Source organism: Akebia trifoliata, chromosome 3, assembly GCF_017979445.1.
Source record: "Akebia trifoliata isolate Shusen 1 chromosome 3, ASM1797944v1, whole genome shotgun sequence".
NCBI lineage: Eukaryota > Viridiplantae > Streptophyta > Magnoliopsida > Ranunculales > Lardizabalaceae > Akebia > Akebia trifoliata.
Window position 1 is genome coordinate 41787615 of NC_141377.1, and position 12319 is coordinate 41799933.

Consider the following 12319-nt stretch of genomic DNA (forward strand, 5'->3'; position numbering starts at 1 on the left):
TGGAGTTGTTATTGAATCGAGTTTAGATCTTAAATATTGAGATCCAATAAAAATTAATATATTGAAGCTCAATCCGATATGTATCTGATCAGTTCCAGATTCGATCCGCTACTTATCAGATTACCCTTATTTGATCCCAACCCGATCCATTGACAGCCCTAATATTTATCTACAAGGGTCCAAGTTAGCCCGCTCAAGTGCAATTGTTAAATAAAAAAAATGTCACGAGCTTGACATAGAATTATGCTACATCAAAGTGGGTAGAAGCGTAATTTTAACCCATAATCTAATCCAACAAGAATTAACAAACCCCGTATAAATAGAATCTAACACGTGCGAGGGTAGAAGCTTAATTTTAACCCATAATAACCCATAATCTAATCCAACAAGAATTAACAAACCCCGTATAAATAGAATCTAACACGTGTGAGGGTAGAAGCGTAATTTTAACCCATAATCTAATCCAACAAGAATTAACAAACCCCGTATAAATAGAATCTAACACGCGCATCGCACGTGCAGTCTACGTTGGAGGCAATATAACCCTCCTCTCCCCGCCAATCAGATCCATTGGAAATTGGAGAGATCAAAGAGAGCGAGAGAGAGAGAGAGAGAGGCAGAGGCATCAGGGGGTGCTAGTTCAGGGGTATGATGGTGCGTGGCGGTGTTGCACCAAAGATTTGCTCAACTCTTTATTAAACTTCGTTTCTTGGTAGGGGACGGTGTTGTGTGGTAGCGCAAAGTTGTTGTCGCCATGTCCAAAGCTCGAGTCTACGCAGATGTTAATGTTCTTCGACCTAAAGACTATTGGGATTACGAATCTCTCACTGTTCAATGGGGGTATCTATAAATCCCTAACCTCTCTTTTATTTTATTTATTTATTTATTTATTTATTTTTCCTATTTTTGATTAGTTATTTTCATATTGGATTCAAATCACGAAAACCTTTTTTGTAGATCAATACCTAGAATTAAGTCTGATTGAATCATGTAATTTCAGTTAACAAGTTCTCTTGGTAAGAATCTGGTTGATGTATTTATAAATTTATCCTAATTATAGAAGAGAAATTCTCAAATAAGACCCCTTAAATTTCTTTGAAAAGAAAAGATTTTGCTCATCCCACTGTGGACAGAATGTCCTCATACAGTAATTGGTGTATTATCATATGATGTGTTCCTGATCTGAATTGACCCAACAAATTTTGATAAAAGAGAAATTATGAAAGAATTGTTTATTATTTTTATTGAATTTGGCCTACTGTTATTGCCTAATAAATGATTCAATTAGATCGTAATCGGACATTTTTAAATGTGTTAATGTTTTGCACCCAGACAGCTTGATTAATAGAAAACCCTTACCATATATCACTCAATTCTCCTTCCCTAAAGCGCTTCGTTGGATTTTTGAAGATTGTCAGGTAGACACATATCCAATCAAAATACATCTGGCTAGGAGTTGGATGTCAGGCCAAGTATAACCCCATTAGATCTTATGGTCTATGGCTTGCTACTGGCGAATTTATAGTTTAATAGGAAATGAACCAACACCTTTGGGCATATTGTAGACTAATCAAATCTTTATTGAGTAACAAATGCTTTTTGATAAAGGATTGCAAACAAATTAATTCCCCCCCCTAGGAATAATATTTTGTGTGACATATTTTTAACTCTTTCTCTTCTATTGTGATAGTGATCAGGAAGACTATGAGATTGTTCGGAAAGTTGGAAGGGGAAAATACAGTGAGGTCTTTGAAGGAATAAACATCACCAACAATGAGCGGTGCATCATCAAGATCCTCAAGCCTGTTAAGAAGAAGAAGGTGATATTCATTGATATTAATATATGATCTTAATGCCTTTCACCTTATGTCCGTCTTTCTTGGAACTTTAATGTTCTTTTCTGTTCTCAATATTTTGATACTGTTCTGATTTGCTATAGTTGTGGAATCATATGAAAGACTTTTCTTTGTATTATTTCAAAATAAATAAGGTGTTCATTGGGTAAAGTAAGCCATAGCCTCCTTCAAGTTATCTTTTGGTACTCTCTTTTCAACATAGGGTGGCATTCTTCTTAGAACCTTTGGATACAAAGACAAGGATCAAAACACATACTTTAGTCTAATCTCCATTGCCCTTGATATATTATTTTCAATACTTGATTAGTAAATTATACTGTTCAGCTGACCCCATATATTTTTGGATAAGGCTTTGATGATGACAATGTTGATGGTTCATAATTATACTCTCTTTTTTTTATTCATACTATTTTGTCATTGCATTGCTCGTAGATGTATGATCTTTAGCATCCAATTTGAGAAATATGCAATAAGCTCCATTTTGGCATATATTGATCAAAAGAGGTGGAGGCTGGGGTTTCCCCCTCTCCTTTATTGGTGTAAAGGGGGCGTAGATTTTAAAGGGGTGTTCTTTGAGGATATTGTGTTTAGATGGGATACTCTATGTTCTATTTGAGTTCTTTTTTGTTTGTTGTTTTTGTTATATCCTCGGTTGGTCATCTCGACCGCCTTTTGCTTCTTTATTAATAAAATTTTGTTGTTTACCTAGCCAAAAAAAAACTCCCAACAACCGGGCCTTGCATTGCTTTCTTATTGCACAATAATTGACTAGTGAAATACAGTTCTCTATATATACAACCTTGATATCCTCAGATTGCTTGCACCAAAAGACAATTGACCGAGAAAGCTGATGATTGTCTCGTGATGGGTCATGCTCTCGGGAGGGAGGGACAAAGGGCCCTATTTGTTGGCTTACCACACAAAATGTTCTCCCAAAACCTAAACCCATCCTTTTTACCCACCTTAAACCTAAGGTCTTTCTCAAAATCCAAGTGAATATTTCTCTAATAAAAACAAAAAATCCAAGTGTTGCATACAGAAATTGAGTAATCCCACTTTCCCAACCTAGCCGCATAAAAAAAAAGAATGTTCTCCCAAAATCTAAACCCGTCCTTTTTACCCACTTGAACCTAAGGTCTTTCTCAAAATCCAAGTCAATATTTATCTAATAAAAACAAACAATCCAAGTGTAGCATACGGAGTAACCCCACTTTCCCAACCTAGGTGCATCCATATTTGGAAAAAAAAAAAAGAACCCTCTAAAGAGTATTTGGTTTAGTGCCAAATCTCCAAAGCCATTTCTCAAGAAGTACCCATATTCATATTCTCAAGCCTTTTTATCCTCAGTCTACCCTCTCTTAGTAAAGCAAATTGTGTTCTAGTTGGCCAAGTGATATTTGAATAATCTATCTTTGGCATTCCACGCAAAATCTTTCATCAATTTCTTCAATCTCTTGGCAATGCTCTTTGGCATGGAAATAAAGACATTTATTTCACAAAGAGATTGGAGAGGGTGTTTTTTGATCAACACCACCAATCTCATGCCAAACCTCTTGATTATTAGATCCCACAAAAGCATTGACCGATAACTCACTCTTGGAAGAAGATTGAGGGAAGACATACGAAGGGAACCGATGCCACACCCCAATATATTTAATGGTTTCAATGTTTTCGAAGTGATTCTTATTTGCACTTCTTTTGTTGTTAAACGTAGCCATAATTTAATGCACATATTGTGACTTCAAGTTAAAGTATATTTAATTGTTCAAGCTTAAATTTGTTTAATGATATGATGAGTGGAAATTCTCTCTCTCTGCCTTTGTCCATCATTTAAGACACTAACTTATAATGATACCTCTACAGGGGCTTTCTATTTCTCCAAATCTAAATCTATAGCTCTAATAATGGTAGTTCATCGATAATTGTTGTGTCCTTGACATAAACCTTGATGTGAAGCAGATTTGTGATTGCTCTAGCTTCTAGACATTGATCAATGAGAACACCAAAATTTGCCTGAATAAGAAGAGATGAGTTATTCTAAAAATCATTTTTTGGGGATGTGATTCTTTTGCTGTTTATGATGTCATTAAAATATTTCCCTTTTCGCTCATGCAAGCTTGAAATGTTTTCTTGTGCTTTAAATCTTCAGTATCTTCTATTCAAAATCATATTATCATTCCATTTATGAGAACAGCTCATCACTTGGAAATGTAATATCTGCATTGGTTTTTTTTGCAGATAAAGAGGGAGATAAAAATACTGCAGAACCTCTGCGGAGGTCCTAATGTTGTGAAGCTGCTTGATATTGTCAGAGATCAGCACTCAAAAACTCCTAGTCTGATTTTTGAATATGTGAACAGCACAGATTTTAAAATCTTATATCCCACGCTGACAGATTATGACATCCGATACTACATTTATGAGCTTCTCAAGGTTTTCTCTTGATCCACTTTATTTATTCATGGTGCTTCTTCTTCTTCTTCTTCTTCTCTCTCTCTCTCTCTCTCTCCCTCTCTTTTCATTTGTAGAATTATGTTCATCCCACCCCACTCAGTAAAAGTTTTGTGGGGTATGAACATCCACTCAACTATAGTTTGTGGGACATAAACATTGAGACAAAGGACTGGGGTCCACACAACCCCACTCTATTGCTTTTCCTCCCCCCCCCCCCCCCCCCCCTTCAATAATACCCTTCTAACTTTACTATATTTCCTCTTGCCCATACATATACGTGTGTGTGTGGTGGGGGGATGCGTGCGCGCGTCATGCGTGAGCGAGTGAAATAGGGGAAGTAAATTTCTTCTTGAAGAAGTTAGGTCTAAAATTTCCCATTATATGCTAGAATATTTGAAACGGGGGGATATGAAAGATTTGTGAAACTGTAACAAAGTGGAATAGAAGAGATATTCTTCTTATTGTTGTAGTTAGGTCTAAACATTTTCTGCTGGGACATTTGTGGTGCATGAGGGGGGGACTTTAAGACTTCCAAGTTTTGCTTCATACACCCCCACACATGACTCATCCCACCCCTTTTTCTTGATAAGTAACAAGCATGTCATGCATTACAAAGACGAAAATATACAAATTTGTGGAATAGAGTTCCTTGTGAACAAGAGGTTCAGTTTACATCACTTTTTTCTAATGAGTCCTCCATTAGTGTTGTGCTATTCACACTTTTAATACGTATGAGAGATGTATGATTCATGATTGTGGATGAGAAATCGTGGCTAGCCATTCATAAGGGTATTTAATTAGTTGCTCACTTTTAGCTGTTTTATTTCCTAAGGGTAGTCAGTTGTTTACTTTATTTGGTTTGTTACCCTTTTTTTTTTTTGTTGTTGCTTGGAAAAATATGAAACTCATTGTTACTTTGTACTTGAGGATAGTTTATTTGAAATAAGAAGCTTGCAGTAAGTTGGTAGAGATTCCTCAATATTGGGGTTAGCTACAAGAATCATTTTCAACTGTTCAACACTATCTAGAGGCATATTTTTGGTCAAAGATTGTGATTTCAAATCTTTTCTTACTGCATCAATCCCCACCTTATTTTTGGTCATGTTGTCACCTTTTCATAGTCTTGAAGTTGCGTCAAAACGAGTTGGAAATTAAGTTTTTACACCATTATTGATTAATAGATATTTGCTTTGTTCTTCCGTAAAGGAAAAAACCTCTTGGGATGCTTTGGAATTCTTTTGCGTTTGCAGCCACTTGTAGAAAAATCTTAGTGAACTGACCATCTAGTATAATTTAATCTGGTTCTCATTCGAAGGAATAGTTTGTATTGATGTAAAAGGTGATGATCTAATGACTACTTTATCTTTTAAGATGCTAATAACTAACAACAGCATTTGTCCTTCTGTATATTGGAAAGCCTATCTTTATCTCTATTTTATTTCCTGAGTTGGAGATGGTCTGCCAGTTTCTACACTAGAGAGAACACTGTATGAAAGGTGCAATGCATGCCGTGCTGCAAGCTTAACTAATTTACTCATTTTATAATTATAATTGTAGGCATTAGATTACTGCCATTCACAAGGAATTATGCATAGAGATGTCAAGCCTCACAATGTTATGATAGACCACGAGCTGCGTAAACTTCGGTTGATAGACTGGGGTCTTGCTGAATTCTACCATCCTAACAAGGAGTACAATGTCCGTGTAGCTTCAAGGTAGTCATTGTATTTTGTAGATACCATGAATCATTAACTTGTCCAGTTGTTTACCTTCATGTTGCCGTACCGTACATGACCTCTTGTTTTAGATACACCTTTTTATTATATTAGTTTGCAATCATTGATTTTTATTATGTCAGTAATGATTTTTAAAGAGAGCTTCTATTGCCACACCAACTTTTACTAAGAGCTCCCCAAGATACATGCTAATTTTTATTATGCAAGTTGAATGTGCTAACAAAGCATGAGGAAAACCCAAAAGAACATGGATTGAGATAGTGAAAGTGGAGATGAATCCTCTTTCAATAACTGAAGATGTGGTCCTAGACAAAATTGAATGGAGGGAAGATTCATTTCATGGACCCTAAATCTTTGGGATAAAGCATCGATAGTGTGATCAGGCTGTTAAGATTTCATTCCGACTCCTAAGCCATGTATAAAGAGGTTTAAAAAAAACATAAAATCTTTGAACCCCATGCAGGGTAGATTAGAAGTTCTGAGCTTGGGAAGAATTGTTTGGGCAGGATAAAAGGATTTCACCAAGAAAGTACCATTCTGATTCCAGACCCATGATTCTCGTCTTCATTCAAAGGGAATATGAGAGCTTTAAATCCGTAGGAGCAAATGATAAATATCTCCCAGTCATTCAGATTTCTCCTAAACCAAAGTTCTAGGACAAAGGCTCCCCGTCCCATGTCGTATTCCTTTTAATCCATAAACTTCCTTTTTTATGGTCAAATCCTGACTATGATTTGGTTATTGTTTCCATGAGCAAATTACCTATTGCATTGATGGTTCTGAAAGGGGAATCCAATAATCAAATGACATTTGGATTTCATTCATTGTATACTCGGACACTATATGGTGTTTTAAGGAATATGTTTTAAACAATGTGCAAACTAAAGAATCTTCTAAACTTCTCAGTGTTTGGCTCAACTGTCTATTTGGAATGAGAACCAAATCATCTTTTGATGTTTACCAAGAGATTAAATTGAACACAAAATCTGCAAAGAATGATTTCATTAATACAAGTTCATGCGTCACATTTTAAGATGGTAACTTGTTTCTACATGTTCAGAGAGTAGCTTTAATGATGTTCTACGGGCTAAGTGATGAAATTTCTGAACTTGATTGAAGCTTCATGAAAATGCCTACTAATTCACGTGGATCAGATATATTCATGTTTGCCGAAAGTTAAAAATTGCATCATTTTCCAGATATTTTAAGGGGCCTGAACTCCTTGTTGATTTGCAAGACTATGACTATTCTTTGGACATGTGGAGCCTCGGTTGTATGTTTGCAGGAATGGTGAGAGATTCCTCTGTCAGAAAATTCTATAATAGTCTACTTCTAGAGAGTTTTAGTTTGTGAAAGGCCATTTACATTGTTTTGGTTTGCCTATATACAATTAATAACCATTTTGCAGATTTTTCGCAAGGAGCCATTCTTTTATGGTCATGACAACCATGATCAGCTTGTCAAAATTGCCAAGGTAATGTCTATTCTAGTTCATAGCTTCTTATGGTTATAGGTAATTTAATCACATAATTCGTTTGTTTTAGTTGGTACAAGGCCTTGACAATGATGATGAATATTACATTTTCTCTTGTATTAGAAATGGATGTATTTCAAGAACCACATTTTTGCTTGTCATCCTTAGTATTTTTGTTACGTTTTTTTTTTTTTTTTTCGAATGTTTGTAAGATATTGATAGATGTGTCGATATGTTTAGTTCTTAGCTATCCAATTCCATTTAGAGCCATTTTGTTTGTAAGAATTCATGTTATTAGTAAATACGATACACACACCTGTCTTTTTTTTTTGAGAAAAGTATAATGTATTAATCAAAAAGGGAAAATACAATACAATGAGGCTGAGAAAGCCTCTCGAAGAACAACAAAGAAAAATAAAAAAATAAAAAACTACAACGTCAACAGTTACATAAATTGTGCCATCTAAAAACAAAATCCTCAAAAGTAGTTCCCGAGAACTCTATGCTTTGTTTTGACCAAAGATATAGAAAACCCAAGATCTCCAAGAAAATTGCATGAGAGCTACTGCACTTGTTATTGAACACTATTATTTCTCTCGTTCCAGACCCCCCAAGCAATAGCCAAGGAAGCATAATCCAAATGATCCGTTTTCTGGTATGAAAAGTATTACTGGTCCACTCTACTAGCAACGAGGAGAACTTACGAGGAAGGACCCAATTAATCCGGAAAAGATCAAGGAAAGTTGACCAAATATTATAAGAAAATGAACTCTACCACACCTGTCTTTTTCTTTCTCCACCCAATTGAGAAAGTGATGCTTATATCCTGTCTGGGTTATTCATTTCACAAGAATTGGGAGTTCAAAGGCAAGTATCTTGCGAAGTCTGTCTGGAGATGATGCACAAGATTCTATGTTGTTTCTCCAGCTACCTAGTCCTGTCCGTACAAAGACTGTTCTATCAATGTGTGGGTAAGGTCATGAATGCCAACCCTGTTAGAATAAACTTCAACTTATTTACAGGAGTGTTAATCGAAAATGGAGAGAAGGTTCACATTATCTTCTTATTCTCATTAGTATTGTTATTATTTTTGTGACAGAAGTGAGAGAATCTTTGGCTAAGATGATACGGAGGATTTAACCTAAGATGGTTTTCCAATAAATATTTGGAAGTGCATGAGAGAAATTGGAATGTGTTGGCTACGTTTGGGGGAATTTAGGAATAGTTTCAGTAAAAGTTAATATAAAGTTTCATTTGAAATGCTTTGAACACAAAGGGAGATCAATCTAATGATGACACTGTTGGAAAGTTGCTCTTTGATGAAATTCAAAGGCTCTTAAAAGGCAAGATGAGTGCCGAAAATGACATGGATACAGTTAGTAAGAAAATATCTAAAGACACATGTCTTGACCAAAGACATGCCTGGACATGTAGTTGAATGAAAAAATTGTGTTCTTATTACCAACCTCAATATCTGGGAAAGCCTAGAATATGATATTGTTGTTTGTTGCAATTCCTGTCGTTGGTTTCATCTATTCAATTAATGTTCATTGATTCATGAAAAATAAACTAAACTGAATATAATAACATAGAATAATAAGAATAAATGTTCACAGCCCATTTGGTGTGTGTTGGGGAGGTCTCTTTGTTATCGAATGAAGTGGAGTTTCTTTTATCAAACGTTCTCCATTATTTTGATTTATTAGGAAAATTAAAACAATTGACATTTCCCTGTTCATGTTACTTGTAAACCTGAATTTGATATCTTGTATAGATATGTATATTTATTTCCATATTTTTTTCAGGTACTTGGAACAGATGAACTAAATGCATATTTAAACAAATATCGCTTGGAGCTTGATCCACAGCTTGATGCTCTTGTTGGGAGGTATGTTTGATATGGATGATGATTTTGGCTTATTTTGTGCGACTACTCCTCCAGCAATCAACCAAAGTTGCACTTTAGTCTATGGTATACGAATATTTCTATATTATCCAGCATACACATATCAGCACAACTTGATAATGATACCAATACCAATATCCGATGGTAAATGAATACTTTTTCTTCACAATTGTCATATTTCCTACTGTACCATTTGTAATCTTCTTAGCCCCTAGCAATGTTCTTGTTTTTTTGTTGAACAAAAATGTGTTAAGTTGTATATATAACATGTAGCACTGAGATTGATTTTGCAATATTAGATGTTTATTACATTTTTGGGATAAGGCTTTGATGATGATGAAGTTTCGTTAAATTCATCATTTTAAACCAAAAAATTAAATAATAAAAAGTTGGTATCAGATTCATTGATGTGATGCCCATCTTTGTAATTGTGTTCTAGGTTTTGGCTAAGGAGGTGTAATCCATTTCCTATGTACTTGTCTGGTGCATCGTAGGTTTTGGATATATTGCCTTTTGACAAAATATTCAGGATCACAATTGATTCCCAATCGTGTTCAGTTCATCTATAAATCATGATTGCTCCATTAAAGTTGATGATTGAATGGAACACGTATGCTGTTGATGGCAAGGAGCAAGTAAAACTCATCTGCTCGTTATTAATTGATATGTTCCATTAAATTTTTGTGCAGGCACAGCAGGAAGCCGTGGTCCAAATTTATCAATGCCGATAATCACCATCTAGTTTGTCCGGAGGTCATTTTACCTGCGTGTTTTCTAGGAAATATTTAAATGATATGATTCTTTTTTATTTTTCATTTTTACCTTACGCTTCAGATGTGGAACATAATTATTTAGTTACTTGATTTGTGGGTTGTGCAGGCCATTGATTTTCTTGATAAACTTCTTCGCTATGATCACCAGGATAGACTTACAGCAAGAGAAGCGATGGTAATCCTTATTTGATCCATTCCCTTTTTATGTATTTTCTGCTACACTTTATTTTCAATGTATGGGTTAGAAGTTTCGGAATGGTCTGATTTTATATATATATATGGGAAGTGTTCAGAGGCTCTGAAGAGAGCCAAACATTTTTCCAAATAGGGGTTAGAAGTTTTGGAATGCGCTGATTTTGTGTGGACATCAAAACACAAAAAATCAGCGCATACTGAAACTTCCAACCCCTATTTTGATAAATGTTTGGGCCTCCGAATGCTTCCCTATATATATATATATCTTTCTTGCGTGTTAAACTTCTTGTTGGACTTCCAATGCCATGCATTTATATAGACCAGATTTGTTGCTGCCCAATCTGATGATATGAAAACTTTTCAGAGAACCATGTAGACTCTTGGGGTATCTGAGAGTACACACTAATATGATATTGGCTGTCGTAATTTTTGTGTGTGTGTGTGTGTATGTGCAGGCCCATCCATACTTCTCTCAAGTGAAGGCCGCTGAGAATAGCAGGATGCGGACCCAGTAATGGTGACTTCCTAGACGCTGATGGAGTCCTTGTTCTTCTACAAAAGTCGAGGTTCATTGGTGTGTTGTTGGTTTGGGATATAGCTTGTTTCCACATGAAATTTAATTTATGTTGTTCGTCAACGCCCATCTTGTTAAAGAGATTGTGTACTTCATTTTTGATCATGATGTTTTCATTGAAGTTTAATGATTTTTAGTATTGCCTGTCATTTGTGCCCCATATTTAGGTAAAGCTAATAATGAAGAACCATTTTCTAGCATCTCCCCGTAGTGCTTGTGTTTGGTTATTTCTTGCAAGACAGGTTCATAACTTTCCCTTTGATATGTGTGCATCGGTGCATGGGAAGGAAGTAGTTTAGTTTAGGGTGCAGGAGGCACATTGGGTCAAGTCCTTGGATGGGGGTAGAATGGGTAGGGTGCAAGGGGATCATGACTTGAGGTGCATTTTTACCGTAACTCGTGAAGAAGAGAATGAGTTACATGGGAAGTTCTCATAAATAAAGCCAGAATGTGAGTTCCTTAACCAGGTAAAATTAAGGTAGTTAAGAGGGGATTATTGTCCATCTCTTAGGAAGTTTGGGGCTGCGGGTAATTTCTCATTTATTCGACTTTCATATGAATGAGAATTAGAAAAATACTACGAAATTGATTATCTCAAATTGGCCTGGGAGGTCCAATCTACATTAGATCGTTTTTCTCTTCTTCTTCATCAACTTATTATTTTTGGTGATCTTGACATCAAATACGAATTACACAGGTAACATCCATAACATACTATTTTCTGACAATAAAATCAATAGTAGTCATATATATATATATATATATTCTATCAGGAGAGATGATGGAATCATACGCGAAACACTATACTAATTCACAGATGATTCTGTCTGATTGCTATTTGGCATGCTCAGTGGTGATGTTAATAGGAAATCCAGTCACGGGGTCACTTTGGCATCAGGAAAATTGTAATTGAATAAAGGAAATTTTAAGAATTTTGAATTAAAGGAATTTCAAAATTTTAATTGAATAGAATTATTAAGTTAAGGATGTCAGTGAAAAGATTTGAGCTAGAGTTTTTTTTTCAAATATATAGGAATTGAAGCTTTTGAAAATTGTGTTTTTTTTTTCCAGGTGAGAAAAAAAATGCTAGGGAGAATGTATTTTTCCCCTGGCTCTCTTCTACTTTGTAGAAAAATATTTTGGAGAGAGAACATGTAGCGTTGTTGAATCTTTCTTGTTTAGTAAAAGAAGACGACTTTACCCTTTAAGCATTTTATAATACACATGATACAGATAGTGTAAATAATTTATTAGAAATCTAAATAGCTTTTTTTTAAATAGAAAACGGAAGTTAAGTTCATCCCCAACCAATGATTTCCCTAACCTTTTACCCAAAAGACAACCTCTGTTG

The 12319-nt window shown here is 35.2% G+C and overlaps 1 protein-coding gene across 1 annotated transcript; it reads left to right on the plus strand.

The window, feature by feature from the left end:
* The first annotated feature begins 559 nt into the window (after positions 1-559).
* Positions 560-11117, plus strand: LOC147407046 (casein kinase II subunit alpha-2). The gene is made up of 10 exons (XM_086435436.1): positions 560-840; positions 1691-1820; positions 4095-4289; positions 5868-6025; positions 7246-7336; positions 7455-7520; positions 9326-9408; positions 10116-10179; positions 10306-10374; positions 10850-11117. The coding sequence occupies exons 1-10, from the start codon at positions 755-757 to the stop codon at positions 10907-10909; spliced, it is 1002 nt and encodes a 333-aa protein (XP_086291562.1). The 5' UTR covers positions 560-754; the 3' UTR covers positions 10910-11117.
* Positions 11118-12319: the final 1202 nt, after the last annotated feature.